Below are 23,208 nucleotides of genomic sequence, written 5' to 3'. Positions count from 1 at the left end.
GAAAAGGCCATTAACGACACTGCAGCTCTATCCTTTTTCGTTCTCGTAAGGAGAATACAGATACTTTATTGCATTATGTCTAGTCTTTTAGTTCGACAATGGCCCCTGTTACAAAGTTTTTTAAATGTTTAGTGTAAGTATATCATTTGAATTTGACTTTTTCCCACTAATCTTTGAATGATCCGTATTCAGCAATTCATGTCATACTTAGGTGATGATGATTTGCAGATTAGTTGTGCCTTCTGTGAGTGAATGCCCATTAATAGATCATCTCGGTGATCCATTCTACCTTTTGTAATGTGAAAATATCAGACTTTTTATTGCTTATGCAGTGGAGTGACACACAACTGTTTTCATAGATTACTATAATCATGCCACAGTTGTTTCTGAAGATATCGGAGATGGGAAAGTGGATATGAAGAAATGCTAAACTATTTTTATTCTATTCTTTGGTGAAAGAAAACTGCCTGCCTGGCGGCCGATTATTTCCTTAAGACAAGCAGTACATCTACAAGAGACAATTCAATTTTCAGGCTGGTAATAAATGTCACAGAAGATAACAAACAGCTGACGGAGAATTACAATTTGTTTTGTTTTCCCTCCTTGGTGTGTGTGTGTGTGTGTGTGTGTGTGTGTGTGTGTGTGTGTGTGTGTGTGTGTGTGTGTGTGTGTGTGTGTGTGTGTGTATGAAGTCATTGCAGACATTATGTCTCCATATAAAAACATTAATGAGGGGAGAATCCTTGATGTTTTAAAACCAATTAACTCTGAAAATAAATAATGTGTATATAACTCCACACTTATAGTCGTGATACCATATCCTTCAATCCGTTCCACTTATGTTCCAATGGAGACAAACCTCAGACAATCTGGTTGAAAAAGGGCATATTTATTTAAAGCACTTTGTCCCCGACATAGAAAAATATGATTGATTTGAGTCGACAATAATAAATAGAGTGCCTGACTATCCTCAGGCCCCATTGGTAACGTACAGCAGTACAATCAATATCCAGTTACACAATACAGCAAAGGCACTAGCATTTACTGCACTCAGAACAGTCGACAGGGGTTGTGGGAGGCATGGAAGGTGGCAGGGAGAGGTGGTGTCTTGATCCATTCCTTGGTAGCCAATTCAATGGCAGCTGTGTATATACCTAACCCATAGTAACGATGCAGGGTATGTGCCCATCCCATAGTTGTCTTATATGTGCCGACCCCATAGTGGCATTATATGTAACCATTCAGTCATTACAAAGTCATTACAGTAGCAAATAGGCTTGAACACTTGTGCCGTTTCTCGTGACTTTAGGCGTTTACCTATTATTTGGCATTTGGAGTGGTAGGTTCATTGGGGTTGAAAGGTTGATTTGTTACTGCCCGGTTGTCCCATGGATTATGTGTACTATAGAGTTCAAAACAGTAGTAGTAGCATATAGAGATTTAGGAAGGGGTTGGGATTAGAGAAAGAAGGGATGGTTTGTGAGAACAGAAGTGGGTTTCCTGGTGGTATACGGAAAAAAAAACAAGGAATGGGTCAATAGAAAAAGAAATGAAGTTTTAAAGAAAAGGGGAAAGGTTCATCGTAAAAGGAGAACGGCTTGTTTGGTAGATGACAAGGTTTGTTACAGTAGATGGCACATAGCATACAGTGTATTACTCATCTCGACATGGCACTGGTAATGCTCCAATCGCTCATGGCATTTCTGTAGTGATTGTTAACAATTCAACAACAGGCCGTTTATTTTCAGCCATTGCATTTCTGGCGAGATGCTTTTTTGTTGTTGCTATTTTGATTTTTTGGGGGTCTGTTTGCGATGGTCCCAATCAGTGGTGACTTGTATTTTTGACTGAAGTTGGGTGCATATTTGGCTTAGAGGGGATAAATATATGAAGAAGGAAAAACAAAAATCTTAATATTGACACCTATTCGGTACCAGTCAAAAGATTGGACACACCTACTCATTCAAGGGTTTTTCTTTATTTGACTATTTTCTACATTGTAGAATGATAGTGAAGACATCAAAACGATGAAATAACACACGTGAGATGATGAAGTAAACAACAAAAAAAGCATATCATTTGTTAAGCAAATCAAAATAGATTTTAGATTCTTCAAAGTTGGCACCCTTCGGCTTGATGACAGCTTTGCACACTTGGCATTCTCTCAACCGGCTTCACATGGAATGCTTTTCCAAAAGTCTTGAAGGAGTTCCCACATATGCTGAGCACTTGTTGGCTGCTTTTCCTTCACTCTGCAGTCCAACTCATCCCAAACCATCTCAATTGGGTTGAGGTCAGGTGATTGTGGAGGCCAGGTCATCTGATGCAGCACTCCATCACTCTTCTTCTTGGTCAAATAGCCCTTACACAACCTGGATGTGTGTTGGGTCATTGTCCTATTGCAAAACAAATGAAAGCGCAAACCAGATGGGATGGCGTATCACTATAAAATGCTGTGGTAGCCATGCTGGTTAAATGTGCCTTGAATTCTAAATAAATCACCGACAGTGTCACCAGCAAAGCACCCTCACACCTCCTCCTCCATGCTTCACGATGGGAACCACATATGCAGAGATCATCCATTCACCTACTCTGTTTCTCAAAGACACAGCGTTGAAAAAAAAAAAAAAACAAAGGACAGATTTCCACCCGTCTAATGTCCTTTGCTCGTGTTTCTTGGTCTAAGCTAGTCTCATGTTCTAATTGGTGTCCTTTGGTAATGGTTTCTTTGAAGAAATTCAACCATGAAGGCCTGATTCACAGTCTCCTCTGAACAGTTGATGTTGAGATGTGTCTTATTACTTGAACTCTGTGAAGCATTTATTTGGGCTGCAATTTCTGAAGCTGTTAACTCTAGTGAACTTATCCTCTGCAGCAGAGGTAACTCTGAGTCTTCCTTTCCTGTGGCGGTCCTCATGAGTGCCGTTTCATCATAGCGCTTGATGTTTGTTGTGACTGCACTTGAAGAAACTTTCAAACCTCTTGACATATTCCCGATTGACTGATCTTCATATCTTAAAGTAATGGTGGACTGTTGTTTCTCTTTGCTTATTTAAGCTGTTCTTTCCATAATATGGAACTTTTCTTTTACCAAATAGGGCTATCTTCTGTATACCACCCCAACCTTGTCACAACTGATTGGCTCAAACGCATTAAGAAGAAAATTTATTCCACAAATTAGGTACACCTAAATTATTCCCCTTCCTCCATGCATTCCAGGTGACTACCTCATGAAGCTGGTTGAGAGAATGCCAAGAGTGTGCAAAGCTGTCATCAAGGCAAAGTGTGGCTACTTTGAAGAATCTGAAATATCAAATATATTTTGATTTGTTTAACACTTTTTGGGTTACTACATGTTTCCATATGTGCTGGTTCCTAGTTTTAACGTCTTCACTATTCTTCTACTATGTAGAATATAGTCAAAATAAAGAAAAACCCTTGAATGAGTATGTGTGGCCAAACTTTTGACTGATACTGTATGTATATATTATTTAGATGCATGACGATATTAGTATGATGTAGAGGAAAGAGAAAAGTATATGACTGAGTGATAAGAATGTAGTATGACATAGCATGGTGACTTAGTGAGCAGCTCATTTAGTCAGTGAGTGCACACACATACACAATGTCCAGTTTAACCATGATGCCTGGCTATTCTCCCCGCTCAAGCCTTCAGAGGCTTTCAAACAAGGACATACTCTTTCCTTTCAGGGGGGCCCAAAAATAGAGAAAGGATATAGAATGTAATTATAATGCAACATCATAATCAAAACATATATATGCCATATTTGTTTGTTATTAATTGCTAATCATTTACATTGAGAAAAATACTGATATCATTAAATATCTTATTAAATATAATGGAAAATGATAAGGCTTAAACGTTTATCCAGTTTGATTGGTCACTCCGAACGTGATTCCGATTCGTCCCCTTGAAGAGACCAGGGAAGATGCAACTTCCCTTTCTTTCAGTTATGTGTTTCCCAAATGTCCTGTCCTTGAGTTCCAGGTACAGATATCCCATGTGGTCATATCGGTTTGAAATGTATTTTCCTCAGAAAAGGCCCTGATTGTCAGAACAAATCATGATAATCGTCACTTACTCCCAGACTTAAAGCAGTCAACCACTCATCCCTCTCAGAGGAACGTCTTCCCAGTGAGCCCAACATCTTGCGACAACTGTCATGTCTGTTCTGTTTGGTTCATTTTTTAAAATTTTTATTCCAGTTTGGGCCATAATCCATTCTAGCATAGTTGGGTGGGTCATCCCAGCCCAAACCACACCAGAAAGTTTAACACATCTCCAGAAATTTCTACAAGACTTTAAAGCTCCATCTTGATATCCAAGATTAGTCGAGATATTGGAGGATAGTTACCAATATTCCCAAACCCCTTCAGACTTGCCAGGGAAGAGCATTGGGGCCAGTGGGGCCATTGGGGCCCTAGATATGGAGCCCAGTGGCCCTTGGGAGTCCTGGTTTAGATGTTCCTCTGAGCAGTGAGGTACTTGAGGGCGGCTGCGCCGTACTTCCGGGACAGGTCTTGGTGGAACTCTTCTTTCAGGGTCTGCAGGCAGTAGCGGTAGCCCGGGCTGGATCGAAACTTGGAGATGTCGAAGCTGGGTGCGTGTGGCATGTGGATCATGAACGCATTGGGCAGAACCATCAGGTCGTACTCCTGGGGGGTGGGAAAGGGGTGAAAACGGGTTTTATTTTATTTGTTTATTGGACACGGTCCATGTACAACAGGCAACGTAGCTAATACTCATCTGCAGTCCCGGCTGTGACTGAATAATTTAAGACTCGAGAAACAAAGTCACGTTCGTTGCTCTGAGGTGCTGAACACTGAAATGTCACGGCTCGACTTTGATTTATGGGCCATTACAATAGCTATTATTCCTGACTTAGTGAAAGCATTAAACCTAATAACAGGGGTCTACTGCGAATCAAATCTGTTCTAATCATTAGCATAACCTTAACTGAATTCCAAAGATGAGTTGAGGATTTGAATTAAATTTAAAAGGAGTTATTATGTGCAGATTATTTGGGAGTAGAGTCTGAGGAAAAAATGTGAACAATAACTTTAACAAACATTTTTCTTCTCAACAAGCCATAAACAGATGAGCATATGCAGACTTTAACTACATCTCTTTGTCTGCCCCTCTTGTCTGCTATGGTTGTTTGGTCTACCCAATGTGTGCAAATGTACTGTGGTGTGATAATGTGTACTGGAGGAAAATAAATATATTATATTTTAACTCCCCACCATTATCCTCCATACTGTACCTGTGCATCCAGCTCCATGATATGGGAGACCTTGTTCCAGCCAAAGCCCACAAAGCGCTGGTCATACTCAGGGCAGTCCCGCTTCACCACCACATAGGGCTCAAAGTCCGCCTCCCACTCCACCTTATAGGGCGTGGTGGCTGTCCGCCACTTGGCGTAGTTGGTAGGAGCATGGCCCTTGGTCCAAACGTGATACCTGGGGAAGGCAAGGAGAAAGAGAAGTGTGCAGGTGTGTTAATAATAGTTTTGAACAAGATTGCATTAAGTGCATTTGGGAAAGTATTCAGACCCCTTGACTTTTCCCCCACATTTTGTTACGTTACAGACTTATTCTAAAATGGATTAAATCTTTAGTTTTTTTTCATCAATCTATACACAATACCTCATAATGACAAAGCAAAAACATGTTTGTCATTTACATAGGTAATCAGACCCTTTAAACAGTACTTTGTTGAAGCACCTTTGGAAGCGATTATAGCATCGAGTCTTCTTGGGTATGACGCTACAAGCTTGGAACACCTGTATTTGGGGAGTATCTGCCATTGTTCTCCGCAGATCCTCTCAAGCTCTTTCAGGTTGTATGGGGAGCATCGCTGCACAGCAATTTTCAGATCTCTCCAGAGATGTTAGATCGGGTTCAAGTCTGGGCTCTTGCTGGGCCACTCAAGGACATTCCGAGACTCCTGCGTTGTCTTGGCTGTGTGCTTAGTCGTTGTCCTGTTGCAAGGTGAACCTTTGCCCCAGTCTAAGGTCCTAAGTGCTCTGGAGCAGGTTTTTATCAAGGATCTCTCTGTACTTTGCTCTGTTTATATTTCCCTCCACCCTGACTTGTCTCCTAGTCCCTGCCACTACCATGCTTCACCGTAGGGATAGTGCTAGGTTTCCTCCAGACGTGATACTTGATATTCAGGCCAAAGAGTTACATTTTGGTTTCATCAGACAAGATAATCTTGTTCCTCATGGTCTGAAAGTCCTTTAGTTGCCTTTTGGCAAACTCCAAGTGGGCTGTCAAGTGGCTTTTTACTGAGGAGTGGCTTCTGTCTGGCCACTCTACCATAAAGGCCTGAATGGTGGAGTGCTGCAGAGATGGTTGTCCTTCTGGAAGGTTCTCCAATCTCCACAGAGATTGCACTTGGTCACCTCCCTGACCAATGCCCTTCTCACCCGATTGCTCAGTTTGGCCAGGTGGCCAGCTCTAGGAAGAGTGTTAGGGGTTCCAATCTTCTTCCATTTAAGAATGAGGAGACCTTCAATGCTGCAGAAATGTTTTGGTACACTTCCCCAGGTCTGTGCCTGGACACAATACTGTCTTGGAGCTCTACGGACACTTCCTTCGACCTCATGGCTTGGTTTTTGCTCTGACATGCACTGTCTACTGTAGGACCTTATATAGACAGGTGTGTGTGTGTGCCTTTCCAAATCATGTTCAATCAATTGAATTTAAAACAGGTGGACTCAATGGAAACAGGATGTCTCATAGCAAAGGATCTGAATACTCATGTAAATAAGGTATTTCTGTTTGCTATTTTGATACATTTTCAAACATTTATAAAAACTAAAATATATTTTTTTAAATAAGGCTGTAAACATAACAAAATGTGTAAAAGGTCAAGCGTTTTGAATGTTTTCCGAATGCACTGTATACAGTACCAGTCAAAAGTTTGGACACACCTAGGGATTTTCTAAAGTGTACTTTCTACCTTCATATCTTAAAGTAAAATTTATCTTTGCTTTTTTGAGCTGTTCTTGCCATAATATGGACTTTGGTCTTTTACAAAATAGAGCAATCTTCTGTATATCACCCCAACCTTGTCACAACACAACTGATTGGCTGAAATGCATTAAGAAGGAAATAAATTCCACAAATTAACTTTTAACAAGGCACACCAGTTAATTGAAAAGCATTCCAAGTGACTACCTCATGAAGCTGATTGAGAGAATGCCAAGAGTGTGCCAATATGTAATCAAGGCAAAGGGTGGCTGCTTTGAAGAATCTCAAAAATAAAATATATTTTGATTTGTTTAACAAATCCCCAAAAAATTGGTTACTACAGTATGCCATGTGTTATTTCATAGTTTTGATGTCCTCGCTATTATTCTACAATGCAGAAAATATTACAAATAAAGAAAAACCCTTAAATGAGTAGGTGTGTCCAAACCTTTGACTGGTACCGTATATATTATCAAATTACTTCAATGTATCAATGTAACAAACATAGTATCAACATCAGGATGGCTGTTCCAAGTTATGTCATCTGGGTCTATTTCAGAAGGGCCATTCAAACCTCCTGATCTACAAGCCAGATTGACCAATGGGGTGAGCTGTTAGTGCTGGTGTACCTGAAGGTGTAGAGGGTCCCCATGTCCAGCATGGAGAGCAGCTCGGCTTTGGATTTGGGAAAGGATAGGCGGTAGCGCAGAGTCTCAAAGGCTGGTACCACCAGAGCCTTCTTAGTGTTGGCCATGTCTAACTGGACCACTGACTTTCTGTGGGGGTACGATAGAGAAACCATTCATTTACAATGAATACTCTTCATCAGCTAGAGCCACAGCTGCCACTAGTTGGTAGGAATGCATTGCTGGCAACACCTTAGCTGTGGGCTCGACTCCCACATGGGCCATATATGAACATCATACATATGTTGTCTGTACATTTCTTTGGATTAAAATGGCTGCTAAATGACAAAAATAAATAAAAAATCCCAGCCAGTGTTCTGTCTATGTTTATGATGGAACATCTTTGGGAAGAACTACGACTCACCTGAGGTAATCATAGAGGCCGTACATGGGCAGGAAGTCCACGTCTGCCAGGAACACATAAGGTGTGTTGGCGTTCCTCAGGGCCACATTTCTCACCAGGTTGACAGGGTAGAACTGTCCCTCCTTGTAAACGATATGGTATCCCACGTTCTTACGGTTCTTCAGCACCTCGGAGGCCTGGGCGTAACGCAGGAACTGTTGGGCCTCGGCGTCTGACATGTACAAGGCCAGGCTGATAGGGCCTTCCCAGTGCTTACATATGGCCTCCAGCATCTGTAACCTGAGAGAAATAGAGATGACATAAATTACAAACAGAGTAGTATAGTATCACAAGCATGTATAATGATAGTAAAAGCAGTGGTGGAAGTAGAGAAGAAAAGATGGAGGAGGGGGAAGAGGAAGAAGTAGAGAAATAAGCAAAATACAAATCGTATTTGTGGAGAGGTGCCCTCCTGATTAGCCATAACGTGATAATGAATTCAAGCTCACATCTCCAATAACTAGTAAACCAAAGGCCAGTAGGTTCAGAGCTATAAGGTGAGTGTTCACCTGTCCATGGAGAGCTGTGCGACCAGTGTGACGTCCGTGTCGTCCCCGGTGGGCGTGTACTCGTACTGCAGGAAGTAGAGGTGCACGCGGTGCACTGTGATTCGCTCCCGCCGGAAGTCATAACACTGGTCGTCTTCATCCAGCTCCTCCAGAGCTCCTTGTAACTGGAGAGGGATGGACAGAGGGAGGTCAAAACCCATGTTCAGATTGTAAATATTCCCTCTAATAGGCTAACATGGTTTCATGAGTGCATGCGGCACACCTGCACACTCTGTTGTATTCTGTCTGGATGTCCATGATAGTATAGTGAATAAAGGTATGGTGAATGTTAAAACCTACTTGAGGTGTTAGGGAGTGGTTTGTTAAATGTTATACAATGGGTGGTGCAAATCCTGAATGCTGATTGGTTAAAGCCGCATTCCAGCCAGTGTCTATTCCACAAGTTACCACCGGCTAAATCTACGACGTTAAAATGCCTATTTACCTAGTTCCATCTGACTGCGCAATCCACTGTCTCATCAGCCCAGCCAGGCAATTTATAAACTTGATCTCCACTATAAAAGCATCTGGACATTATCTCACATTTCTTTTAGACTAACATTTAGTTTTCAACAGCGGAGATTTGTATAGACCTTGCTGTCTCTCTCCGACATTTTTAACATTGTTTCAATATTCAAATTCTATCTCCAGCTGTCCCATAGTAATGGACGTTAGGGAGTCGGGACTGCGACAGACAGGCAGGCAGCGTTTCTCAGCCAGTCCAAATCATAAATCAGCTGGCATCATTTTTATGGGTATATACAAAGAAATGTCAGTAGAAAGAAGGTAAAACAAAGTTTGCAGTCTTTCCAGCTTCAGTTTAAAGTGATTGTGTTAGCTGTGTTGTTGGCTAGCTCCTCTGAACAATAGTGTCCTGACGAAAGAGCACATTTTCTTTGCCATGTGAAATCGCACCTCATTATAAAGTTAATCTACAAAAAACTGAATTGGTGCCTATTAATCTTTCTGCCATGCAAACTTATTTTAGCTATGTGCCCTTCAGAGTGACTACACAGACATACAGTGCCTTGCGAAAGTATTCGGCCCCCTTGAACTTTGCGACCTTTTGCCACATTTCAGGCTTCAAACATAAAGATATAAAACTGTATTTTTTTGTGAAGAATCAACAACAAGTGGGACACAATCATGAAGTGGAACGACATTTATTGGATATTTCAAACTTTTTTAACAAATCAAAAACTGAAAAATTGGGCGTGCAAAATTATTCAGCCCCCTTAAGTTAATACTTTGTAGCGCCACCTTTTGCTGCGATTACAGCTGTAAGTCGCTTGGGGTATGTCTCTATCAGTTTTTCACATAGAGGGACTGAAATTTTTTCCCATTCCTCCTTGCAAAACAGCTCGAGCTCAGTGAGGTTGGATGGAGAGCATTTGTGAACAGCAGTTTTCAGTTCTTTCCACAGATTCTCGATTGGATTCAGGTCTGGACTTTGACTTGGCCATTCTAACACCTGGATATGTTTATTTTTGAACCATTCCATTGTAGATTTTGCTTTATGTTTTGGATCATTGTCTTGTTGGAAGACAAATCTCCGTCCCAGTCTCAGGTCTTTTGCAGACTCCATCAGGTTTTCTTCCAGAATGGTCCTGTATTTGGCTCCATCCATCTTCCCATCAATTTTAACCATCTTCCCTGTCCCTGCTGAAGAAAAGCAGGCCCAAACCATGATGCTGCCACCACCATGTTTGACAGTGGGGATGGTGTGTTCAGCTGTGTTGCTTTTACGCCAAACATAACGTTTTGCATTGTTGCCAAAAAGTTCAATTTTGGTTTCATCTGACCAGAGCACCTTCTTCCACATGTTTGGTGTGTCTCCCAGGTGGCTTGTGGCAAACTTTAAACGACACTTTTTATGGATATCTTTAAGAAATGGCTTTCTTCTTGCCACTCTTCCATAAAGGCCAGATTTGTGCAATATACGACTGATTGTTGTCCATGGACAGGGTCTCCCACCTCAGCTGTAGATCTCTGCAGTTCATCCAGAGTGATCATGGGCCTCTTGGCTGCATCTCTGATCAATCTTCTCCTTGTATGAGTTGAAAGTTTAGAGAGATGGCCAGGTCTTGGTAGATTTGCAGTGGTCTGATACTCCTTCCATTTCAATATTATCGCTTGCACAGTGCTCCTTGGTATGTTTAAAGCTTGGGAAATCTTTTTGTATCCAAATCCGGCTTTAAACTTCTTCACAACAGTATCTCGGACCTGCCTGGTGTGTTCCTTGTTCTTCATGATGCTCTCTGCGGTTTTGACGGACCTCTGAGACTATCACAGTGCAGGTGCATTTATACGGAGACTTGATTACACACAGGTGGATTGTATTTATCATCATTAGTCATTTAGGTCAACATTGGATCATTCAGAGATCCTCACTGAACTTCTGGAGAGAGTTTGCTGCACTGAAAGTAAAGGGGCTGAATAATTTTGGACGCCCAATTTTTCAGTTTTTGATTTGTTAAAAAAGTTTGAAATATCCAATAAATGTCGTTCCACTTCATGATTGTGTCCCACTTGTTGTTGATTCTTCACAAAAAGAATAAGAATAAGAATAAGAATAAGAATAAGAATAAGAATATTTCATTCATTCAGATGTGTTATTTTAGTGTTCCCTATTTTTTTTAGCAGTGTATATATATATTTTTTAATCTCCATAGATACACTGATATATGCTTTCATCTGGAACAAGAAAAACCCTCGGATACGTAAGAGCATATTGCAGAGATCTCGTCCCCATGTTGGTCTAGCACTTCCGAACTTTCAATATTATTACTGGTCAGCTAATATATGAATAATTCTATATTGGATGACAGATACCCCAGATGTTACAGGTCCGAAATGGTTGACCTTGGAGATCTCATCCTGTGGCCCCACCTCCTTAGCTGCCTTACTTTTCTCAAGACTTGCATTAGCTGAGCCTGTTTCCAAATACACTAAAAACACTAGTGTGAAACATTCTCTAGAAATCTGGAAACAGTTCAGGCAATCGTTTGATCTCGGTGAACTTTCAACTTCTGCCCCATTATTAAAGAACCATACATTCTCTCCATCAGTATTAGACCGTGCGTTTCATTTCTGGTCTGGAAAAGGGATCTCCTCACTGAACGACTTGTACATTGGTAAGGATTTTTCATCTTTGGAAAAGTTAGTACAAAAGTTTAATTCCTGGATCCCATTTCATTAGATACCTGCAATTGCGTAGTTTTGTATCTTCATACTCCAGTAACTTCCCATCACGCCCATCTACCTCCTTTCTATATTCTCTTTTTAAAGTGAACCCTTATATCAAAGGGGGCATAATCTTGATCTATACATTATTAACTTCATGGCCGCAGGGGCAGTATTGAGTAGCTTGGATGAAAAGGTGCCCATTGTAAACGGCCAGCTCCTCAGTCTCAGTTGCTAATATATGCATATTATTATTAGTATTGGATAGAAAACACTCTAAAGTTTCTAAAACTGTCAAAATATTGTCTGAGAGTATATATACTGATATTGCAGGCGAAACCCTGAGGAAAATCAAAACAGGAAGTGGCTCCTATTTTGAAAACTTCATGTTCCATAGCCTCGCTTTGCTGGATTTGAAGGGATATGAACAAGATTCCTTTTCCTATCGCTTCCTCAAGGTGTCAACAGTCTTCAGACATAGTTTCAGGCTTTTATTTTGACAAATGAGCCAGAACGATAACATTGCGTCAAGTGGTCACATGAGTTTTGCTTACGAAACAGAATTTGGACAGCCATTGTTTTCCCCTCTCCTACTGTGAAAGACATTTGCGGTTGATATATTATCGATTATATATTTTAAAAACACCTGAGGATTGATTATAAAAAAGGTTTGACATGTTTTATGTGGATATTATGGAAACTATTTGGAATTTGTCTGCGTTGTCGTGAGCGCTCTTTCCTGTGGATTTCTGAACATAACGCGACAAACAAACAGAGGTATTTTGGATATAAAAATCATCTTTACGGAACAAACGGAACATTTGTTGTGTAACTGGAAGTCTCGTGATTGAAAACATCCGAAGATCATCAAAGGTAAACGATTAATTTGATTGCTTTTCTGATTTTCTAAGTGTACTTAATGTTTTATTGTGCGATCGATAAACTTACACAAACGCTTGGATTGCTTTCGCTGTAAAGCATAATTTCAAAATCTGACACGACAGGTGGATTAACAAAAGGCTAAGCTGTGTTTTCCTATATTGCACTTGTGATTTCATGAATATAAATATTTATAGTAATATTTATTGTACACTGTATGTAGCGCTCTGCTATTCAGCGGTTGTTGATGCCACTTATCCCGATAGGGGGATTGCAGCCATAACAGGTTAAACTCGCACAATCTGGATTCCCTGTACTCTCTTATTAAGAACCTTAAGAACCAATGGGAAGAGGATTTAGGTGAACAATTTACAGATGAAACGTGGCAGAATATGCTTCAGAGAATACATTCTTCATCTATATGTCTAAGACATGTTGTAATTCAATTTAAAATAGTTAATCGGCTGCATTGGTCAAAGGCAAGATTAGACCAGAAATAGATCCCACTCGTGACCGATGTAAGCAGGCTCCTTTCTTTTCTATTACACATTTTGGACATGCCCGAAATTGACAGATTTCTGGATATCAATTTTTTGAGACGTTTTCTAAGATACTGGGGAGACCTACAGAGCCTTCTGCCTTCATTGCATTATTTGGATTGTCACCACAGGAGGCCTCTCTAAACAGTTCTTGGAATTTACATGCTGGCATTTACTATTCTTCTAGCTAGACGTCTTATACGATTTAAGTGGAAGGATCCTACTTTTAACCATTGGATAAAGGAAGTTATGCAACATCTCGAGCTAGGGAAAATACGCTACTCCGTTAGGGGATCTGCAATTACTTTTTATAATATCTGACAACCTTTCCTATCCTTTGTAGAAGACAAGGACACGGCTTATTTCACAACTCCATAAACCAACCCAAATTAGAATTTGTGTCATTATTTTTCCTTTTGTTGATTTTTCCTTTTCCCCAATTTCGTGGCATCCAATTGTTAGTAGTTACTATCTTGTCTCATCGCTACAACTCCCGTACGGGCTCGGGAGAGACAAAGGTCGAAAGCCATGCGTCCTCCGAAACACACCCAACCAAGCCGCACTGCTTCTTAACACAGCGTGCATCCAACCCGGAAGCCAGCCGCACCAATGTGTCGGAGGAAACCTGGTGACCTTGTTAGCGCGCACTACGCCCGGCCCGCCACAGGAGTCGCTGGTGCGCGATGAGACAAGGATATCCCTACCGGCCAAGCCCTCCCTAACCCGGACGACGCTAGGCTAATTGTGCGTCGCCCAACGGACCTCCCGGTCGCGGCCGGTTGCGACAGAGCCTGGGCGCGAACCCAGAGTCACTGCAGTGCAGCGCCCTTAACCACTGCGCCACCCGGGAGGCCCAAAATAACGTTTTTTATGGAAATATGAGAATCGTTTCAGGAAACTAGGTGAATGTCGCGGGTCACTATTTCACAGGAGAGCCAATTGAATGTAAACTTTTTTAATCAAAATGCGTTGGAACATGAACTTTCATGTGCGTTATTAACAGACTTGTATGCCATCTGTAAATATGAATACAATTGTATTGTATAGCGAGCAACATTCCCGCTAGCCATGATTGGCTGAGATAACGAGTGGGCTGGATATGCCGAAAGATGAGTTCGGATTGGTCTGCCATATAGCACTCTTCTATCTATTTGAGCTGGTCAGTATGTGTAGGTAATCCTGTCAAACACAGCTTTTTTTAATGTATCACATAGTAGAACTGCATAAGTGTTGCTTTCCACTTTCTGGAGGACTGAGATTTGAAATCAGTGGAATTAGAGTATGATAGCTAAGGAGATGGAGAAAACACATGTCTCTGGATTACATCTTCAAACGAAGGGCAACCATGGCATCCGTGACAGGGAGAGGCATCCATCCATGATGTATACGGAGTAGATAGTCTAGCTAGCCACATTTTCAGATATTACACGTTTTTAATTTTGACAAAGTCGTTTTCATTTCAAATTAAATTGTAATGTTCGCTGGCTGGCTCACTAGCTACTGTTACGTGTATGATCTTATTATTAACTTCTCAAAGGCATTTACTTTACTAGTTATAGCCTAATGTTAGCTACAGTAGCTAGCGTTGGACCTGGTTGGTTAGCTACCTGCAGATTCATGCAGGGTAGTAATGTCATGAGTTGGGATTATGGTTCATTGTTTAGCTAACTACATGTCTTAACAAAAGAATGTCACTGCAACAACTGTTGATAGACTTAGCTGGTAAATTTGCTCTGGCTATCTAATCCGATTTCAGAGCACTCTCGTCTGAGTGTGCCAGAGTGCAGAATAACTGACGAATTTACGAACACTCAACAACCGTTGAATATGGTCAGTGTCAGTAAACATTGTAAATTGTTGTAAATTGTTGCAAGCAGCACAGTTGCAGTCACCAACATATAAACAGCCTAACCAGAGTAAAATGGTCAATGAGCTGTTCTCTCATTTGTGGTTGGAAGTAGCTGTTAGATTGGGTGCTTGACTGTTGTTGTTAGGACAGAACGCTTGGATCAACTCTTAAAGAGATGGGTGGGGCTAAAGCTTAAGAGTGTGTCATCGATGCTGAATGGTTGTAGACAAAGAAGAGCTCGCCAGTAGGTACCAAAACATTGGCCATTTTCTCAAAAGTGAGGTTACAAATTTATCAACTTAAAAGTCCAATGTTTAATATACCATTTTGTAGCTCTGTGTCTCTGCTTAAAAAAAAAAAAAACATGTCAATAATTATTTTAATATGTTAGTAACCTGTTTAAAAGTGCTAATGCCCTCGAAGCCGGTGTTTGGAGGATGACACGCAACACCAATGCCGCAACACCCATGCCAATATACCCTCCAAACACCGGCTTCAATGGCATTTTACACACACAGAGACGCATACAAAGCCCTCCCTCGCCCTCCATTTGGAAAATCTGACCATAATTCCATCCTCCTGATTCCTGCTTACAAGCAAATAGTAAAGCAGGAAGCACCAGTGACTCGGTCAATAAAAAAGTGGTCAGATGAAGCAGACGCTAAACTACAGGACTGTTTTGCTAGCACAGACTGGAACATGTTCCGTGATTATTCAGATGGCATTGAGCAGTACACCACATCAGTCACTTGCTTTATCAAGAAGTGAATTGAGGAAGTCGTCCCCACAGTGACTGTACATACACAACCCAAACAGAAGTCATGGATTACAGGTAACATTAGCACTGAGCTAAACGGTAGAGTTACCGCTTTCAAGTAGCGGGACTCTAACCCGGAAGCTTATAAGAAATCCCGCTATGCCCTTCGACGAACCATCAAACAGGTAAAGCATCAATACAGGACTAAGTTCGAATCATAGTACACTTGCTCCAATGCTCGTCGGATGTGGCAGGGCTTGCAAACTATTACAGACTACAAAGGGAAGCACAGCCGAGAGCAGCCCAGTGAAACGAGCCTACCAGATGAGCTAAATAACTTCTATGCTCGCTTCGAGGCAAGCAACACTGAAACATGCATGAGAGCATCAGCTGTTCCGGATGACTGTGTGATCACACTCTCCGCAGCCGATGTGAGTAAGACCTTTAACTTCTTGGTGACGGGGCAGTATTTTCACGTCCGGATGAAATGCATGCCCAAATTCAACTGCCTGCTACTCATCCCCAGAAGATAAGATATGCATATTATTAGTAGATTTGGATAGAAAACACTCTGAAGTTTCTAAAACGGTTTGAATCATGTCTGTGAGTGAGTATTACAGAACTTATGTAGCAGGCGAAACCCAGAGGAAAAACCATTCAGATTTTTTTTTTAAGTCACTCTCTATTCAATGGCCTTTCATTGGGAATCCAGATTTCTAAGGGATCTTCTTGCAGTTCCTACCGCTTCCACTGGATGTCACCAGTCTTTAGAAATTGGTTGAGGTTTTTCCTTTGTGTAATGAAGAAGCAGTCCTGTTCAAAACGAGGGTCACTTCAAGGGTACTGTTAGATAGAGGCGCATGACCAGAAAGGTAGCGTCAATTTGTTTTCTTCCTGTATTGAACACAGATCATCCCGTCTTCAATTTGATTGATTATTTACTTTACAAAATACCTAAAGTTGTATTACAAAAGTAGTTTGAAATGTTTTGGCAAAGTTTACAGTTAACTTTTGAGATATTTTGTAGTCACGTTGCGCAAGTTGGAACTGGTGTTTTTCTGGATCAAAGCGCCAAATAAATGGACATTTTGGATATATATCGACGGAATTAATCGAACAAAAATACCATTTGTGATGCTTATGGGACATATTGGAGTGCCAACAGAAGAAGCTCGTCAAAGGTAAGGCATGATTTATATTTTTATATCTGCGTTTTGTGTCGCGCCTGCAGGGTTGAAATATGTTTTCTCTCTTTGTTTATGGAGGTGCTACTCTCAGATAATAGCATCGTTTGCTTTCGCTGTGTAGCTTTAATTTGGTATCTTACATGTGTGATTTCATGAAAGTTTGATATTTTATAGTAATATATTTGATCTTGGCGCTCTGCATTTTCTCTGGCTTTTGGCCAGGTGGGACGCTAGCGTCCTACATATCCCAGAGAGGTTAAACAGGTCAACATTCACAAGGCCGCAGGGCCAGATGGATTACCAGGACGTGTACTCCGAGCATGACCAACTGGCAAGTGTCTTCACTGACATTTTCAAACTCTCCCTGTCAGAGTCTGTAATACCAACATGTTTCAAGTAGACCACCATAGTCCCTGCGCCCAAGAACACTAAGGTAACCTGCCTAAATGACTACCGACCCATAGCACTCACGTCTGTAGATAATGCTTTGAAAGACAGGTCATGGCTCACATCAACACCATTATCCCACTCCCATTTGCATTCTGCCCCAACAGATCCATACTGCCCTTTCCCACCTGGACAAAAGGAACACCTATGTGAGAATGCAATTAATTGACTACAGCTCAGCGTTCAACACCATAGTGCCCTCAAAGCTCATCACTAAGCTAAGGACACTGGGACTAAACACCTCCCTCTGCAACTGGATCCTGGACTTCCTGACAGGCCGCCCCCAAGTGGTAAGGGTAAGTAACAACACATCCACCATGCTGATCCTCAACACGGCGGCCCCCTCAGGGGTGCGTGCTCAGTCCCCTCCTGTACTCCCTGTTCACTCATGACTGCACGGCCAGGCACGACTCCAACACCATCATTAAGCTTGCTGACGACACAACAGTGGTAGGCCTGATCATTGACAACGATGAGACAGCCTATAGGGAGGAGTTCAGAGACTTTGCCGTGTGGTGCCAGGACAACAACCTCTCCCTCAATGTGATCAAGACAAAGGAGATGATTGTGGACTACAGGAAAATCAGGACCGAGAATGCCCCCATTCTCATCGATAGGGCTGTAGTGGAGCAGGTTGAGAGCTTCAAGTTCCTTGGCGTCCACATCAACAAACTAACATGGTCCAAGCACACCAAGACATAGTCATGAAGATGGCACAACAAAACATATTCTCCCTCAGGGGACGTAAAATATTTGACATGGGTCCTCAGATCCTCAAAAGGTTTTACAACTGCACCATCGAGAGCATCCTGACGGGTTGCATCACTGCCTGGTACGGCAACTGCTCGGCCTCCAACCACAAGGCACTACAGAGGGTAGTGTGTGCGGCCCAGTACATCACTGGGGCCAAGCTTCCTGCCATCCAGGACTTCTATACCAGGCGGTGTCAGAGGAAGGCCCTAAAAAATGTTAAAGACTCCAGCCACCCTAGTCATAGACTGTTCTCTCTGCTACCGCACGGCAAGCGGTACCGGAGAGCCAAGCTTCTAAACAGCTTCTACCCCCAAGCCATAAGACTCTTGAATATCTAATCAAATGGCTACCAAGACTATTTGCATTGTCCCCCCCCATTCTACGCTGCTGCTATTCTCTGTTGTTATCTATGCATAGTCACTTTAATAACTCTACCTACATGCACATATTACCTAAATTACCTCCACACTGGAGCCCCCGCACATGGACTCTGTACCTGTACCCCCTGTATATAACCCCGCTATTGTTATTTACTGCTCTTAATTATTTGTTATTCTTATCTCTTACTTTTTTTAAAGGTATTTTCTTAAAACTGCATTGTTGGTTAAGGGCTTGTAAGTAAGCATTTCACTGTAAGCTGTTGTATTTGGGCGCAAGTGACAAATAAAATGTGATTTGATTTGTTTTGATTTATCACATAATTATGGTTAACGTTAAGGTAATGTTTTACTCACTTGTACACTCTCTGAGGTGGCATGGCTGGGGCAGCCAAACAGCTCTCGTCTCAGTAGGTTCCCATCGTACTCTAGGAAGGTTAGGTAGAGGTTCCTGAAGAACTCCACATGCTTGTTCTTCACACGAAGTTTCTTAGGAGAGTTCCAGTGGATCACCTGACATGGGACATAAACATGTTACCATGGTGACCTGTAGCCAGATGACTAGACGCAGTACATTCATAAGGAAATAAGTGAGGGATTTTGCTATATTGAGTGTGTGCGCGTGTGTGTGTATGTGTGTGTATTTCACTGCATAGCCCTACCTTGAGGTCAGACACCTCTGTGTAGCACTGTTCGGAGCGTGTGTGGTCAGACAGCTGAACGTTCCAGAAGCAGGGCAGCTGATGCACTAGGACTGGGTTCTGCTTAATGAACGCATTAAAGATGTCCTGCACACAAGATTACCCACTCACATTAAACACCTGTGTAATACCCTCCTTGAAAAATGGGTTCCAAAAGGGTTCTTCGGTGTCCCCATGGGATAAACTTTTTTGGTTCCATGTTTACTCTTTTGGATTCAATGTAGAACCCTCTGTGTAAAGGGTTCTACATGGAACTCAAAAGGGTTCTAACCAAAAAAGGGTTATTCAAAGCGTTCTCCTTTGGGGACAGCCGAAGAACCCTTTTAGGTTCAAGATTGCACCTTTTTTTTTCTACGAGTGTATTATACACACTCATTTTGACATTAAAATCATATAGAACTCTGGCACACAATAGTAAACATTCACATTTACACATGCACCAAATGTTCATTTGAGATGTCTTACACACTTACATTACCATTTGCCTCATACACAGTATGCTTTGAGGCATAAGATTACCCTATATCAGGGTCGAATTTTGGCCGAGGGTGGTTTTATTTGTACCCCAACATTTTTATATACTGTATATACAGTTGAAGTCGTAAGTTTACATACACTTAGGTTGGAGTCATTAAAACTCGTTTTTCAACCACTCCAATTTCTCGTTAACAAACTATAGTTTTAGCAAGTCGGTTGGGGCATCTACTTTGCGCATGACATAAGTAATTTTTCCAACAATTGTTTACAGACAGATTATTTCACTTATAATTCACTTTATCACAATTCCAGTGGGTCAGAAGTTTACATACAATATGTTGTCTGTGCCTTTAAACAGCTTGGAAAATTCCCCAAAATTATGTAATTGCTTTTGAAGCTTCTGACAGGCTAATTGACATTTTGAATCAATAGGAGGTGTATCTGTGGATGTATTTCAAGGCCAACCTTAAAACTAATTTCCTCTTTGCTTGACATCATGGGAAAATCAAAAGAAATCAGCCAAGACCACAGAAAATTGTAGACCTCCACAAGTCTGGTTCATCCCTGGGAGCAATTTACAAACGCCTAAAGGTACCACGTTCATCTCTACAAACAATAGTACGCAAGTATAAACACCATGGGACCACGCAGCTGTCATACCGCTCAGGAAAGAGATGCGTTCTGTCTCCTAGAAACAAATGTACTTTGGTGCGAAAATTGCAAATCAATCCCAGAACAACAGCAAAAGACCTTGTGAAGATGCTGGAAGAAACAGGTACAAAAGTATATCCACAGTAAAACGAGTCCTATATCGACATAACCTGAAATGCCGCTCAGCAAGGTAGAAGCCACTGCTTCAAAACCGCCATAAAAAAGCCAGACTACGGTTTGCAACTGCACATGGGGACAAAGATTGTACTTTTTAGAGAAATGTCCTCTGGTCTGATGAAACAAAAATAGAACTGTTTGGCCATAATGTTTGGAGGAAAAAGGGGGAGGCTTGCAAGCCGAAGAACACCATCCCAACCGTGAAGCACGGGGATGGCAGCATCATGTTGTAGGGTGCTTTGCTGCAGGAGGGACTGGTGCACTTCACAAAATAGATGGCATCATGAGGTAGGAAAATTCTGTGGATATATTGAGGCAAAATCTCAAGACATCAGTCAGGAAGTTAAAAATTGGTCGCAAATGGGTCTTCCACATGGACAATGACCCCAAGCATACTTCCAAAGTTGTGGCAAAATGGCGTAAGGACAACAAAGTCAAGGTATTTGAGAGGCCATCACAAGGCCCTGACCTCAATCCCATAGAAAATTTGTGGGCAGCACTGAAAAAGTGTGTGCGAGCAAGGAGGCTTACAAACCTGACTCAGTTACACCAGCTCTGTCAGGAGGAATGGAACAAAATTTCCCCAACTTATTGTGGGAAGCTTGTGGAAGGCTACCCGAAATGTTTGACCCAAGTTAAACAATTTAAAGACAATGCGATCAAATACTAATTGAGTGTATGTAAACTTCTGACCCACCGGGAATGTGATGAAAGAAATAAAAGCTGAAATAAATAATTCTCTCTACAATTATTCTGACATTTGACATTCTTAAAATAAAGTGGTGATCCTAACTGAACTAAAACAGGGAGTTTAAATGTATTTGGCTAAGGTGTATGTAAACTTCCAACTTCAAATGTATATATATATACATTTTTTATTGTTGGACATAGAAGACTGTAAAAACATCAGGAAATCAACTTCAAGTGATTTTTATTCAAGACATCTCTTCCCAATTATTTCCACGCATAACAGAGAGTCACTTGATTGTATGCAAATGTGAGTAAGGTCTGAAATTATGATCTTTTAGTCTAACATTATATCTGTTTGGGCTTCTTGCAGTCAATTTGCAGTCTACAAATTATTTGCAATTATGTTCCGGTCCTCTGACCATCCGTTCAAGAAAAAAATTGGCTGAATCTAGTTGACAATCCCTGCCCTATAATAACATTTGTTAAAAAAGTTATGATCTAAAGAGTATTTAATAATATTCTGAATAAAAAGAATAGACTAGAATAGAATAAAAGTAAATAAACAGACCTGGTCAGCCAGCGAGGTACTGAGCATGCTCATTAGCTCTCTCTCGGCGGTCAGCCTCCACATCTGCTCCCAGCCAATCCGTCGCAGCCTCTCCAGGTAGAGCAGGATGACCCCAGTGTTGAAGCCTCGTCCCAGGGCGGGCCAGGGTTTATGGTTCTTCCACAGGTTCCCCAGGTACCAGTCACTCTGGTTCTCCACCAGACCTATCACCTGCTTGTCTGCAATCACAGCATCACCAATCATCATTCATCCGGATTTTAAAATGCTGATTATCATTGGTAATGAGGTGTATTCTTCAGCATATAGACAGCTTTTCAACTACTAGTTTATCAAATATAATTTTTGTTCTCTAGGCATTTTTGCCCTCAAGGGATTTTTCTTTATAGCATAAAAACATGTACAATTCACTAATTTGCTTTATCACTCAACCAATGAATTCATTATTCAATCAATCAACCAGAAATGTTTATCAAGGTCAAAGGTCGTACCAGTGAACTTCCTGAAGATGGCCCAGAGCTCAGCGATGTCGGTGGCGAAGGTGATATCCGTATCCAGGACTATGACCTTTGTGAGGTCAGAGGGCAGCGCTTTGGTTAGGGTCAACTTCATCAGGCCGTAGATACCTGAGTAGTGCTTGTTAGGTATCCATGACACCTCAGACTGGAAGAGAAGAGACGGCAGAGGGATGGAGAGAGAAAGCAAGAGCGAGGTTGAACCACTTTAGACCTCACAAATATTGATTTAAAAAAGAAACGGAACATAAAGTTGCAAGGTATGAAAAATAATGTCATTAGAAGCAAACACCACTGTGGTTCTTTTGTCAGGTGTATAAGGGCATTCTCCTTCCTTTAAATAGCTAACTTGCTCAGACACCCATCCGTTTCCTAAGGTCCCTTTAGTATAAAAGTCCCTTTAAAGCAGAGGTGAAGCAATTGGAGCTTTACTGCTGTTTACTTAATAGCATCGATCTTTAAAAAATGGCATCTCTTTTTATGCCCAGGATACCCAAATGAATACTGAAACCTGCATAACTCTCGGCATGCATCTGGGCAACCATGTCTGATAATGTATGCCTCTTGATTCTACAGAACGGGATCTGCATAAGTGAATCATTTGCAAACATAATCAGCTCAGAAGATGCAGTGTTTCCTTCTCTGTTTGAACTGAGTTAATGAAAACGGTGAGTAGGTTGAGACATTTGAGAGCACAAGGAGCTTTTGTTCCTGCTAAGCTTGCGGAGTGCTGAGAGAGAATTTGATGATGGGGACAGAGACGGAACCAAGTCATATTACAGGTCGAGGCCAGGTTGTTACGGGAGTTGAGCAACAACATGTTACTTT

General features: G+C 41.5%; 1 protein-coding gene across 3 annotated transcripts in view; it reads right to left on the bottom strand.

Moving 5' to 3' along the window:
- Positions 1-870: 870 nt before the first annotated feature.
- The window catches only part of LOC110506282 (xylosyl- and glucuronyltransferase LARGE2s), a 100,524-nt gene continuing 78,186 nt past the window's right edge, over positions 871-23,208 (bottom strand). For all 3 annotated transcript variants that reach the window (XM_021585734.3, XM_090221749.1, XM_021585736.3), the window contains 9 exons: positions 22,357-22,528; positions 21,869-22,086; positions 19,267-19,392; positions 18,962-19,117; positions 8,595-8,758; positions 8,047-8,325; positions 7,626-7,772; positions 5,286-5,481; positions 871-4,677 (listed from right to left, as the gene is read on the bottom strand). In XM_021585734.3, coding sequence (XP_021441409.2) covers positions 4,480-4,677; positions 5,286-5,481; positions 7,626-7,772; positions 8,047-8,325; positions 8,595-8,758; positions 18,962-19,117; positions 19,267-19,392; positions 21,869-22,086; positions 22,357-22,528 — 1,656 coding nt within the window. In that variant the 3' untranslated portion in view covers positions 871-4,479. The remainder of the gene's footprint in view (positions 4,678-5,285; positions 5,482-7,625; positions 7,773-8,046; positions 8,326-8,594; positions 8,759-18,961; positions 19,118-19,266; positions 19,393-21,868; positions 22,087-22,356; positions 22,529-23,208) is intronic.

Source organism: Oncorhynchus mykiss, chromosome 26, assembly GCF_057628025.1.
Source record: "Oncorhynchus mykiss isolate SJ-2025 chromosome 26, ASM5762802v1, whole genome shotgun sequence".
NCBI classification, from domain to species: domain Eukaryota; kingdom Metazoa; phylum Chordata; class Actinopteri; order Salmoniformes; family Salmonidae; genus Oncorhynchus; species Oncorhynchus mykiss.
This window is presented reverse-complemented; position numbering and strand designations above follow the sequence as displayed.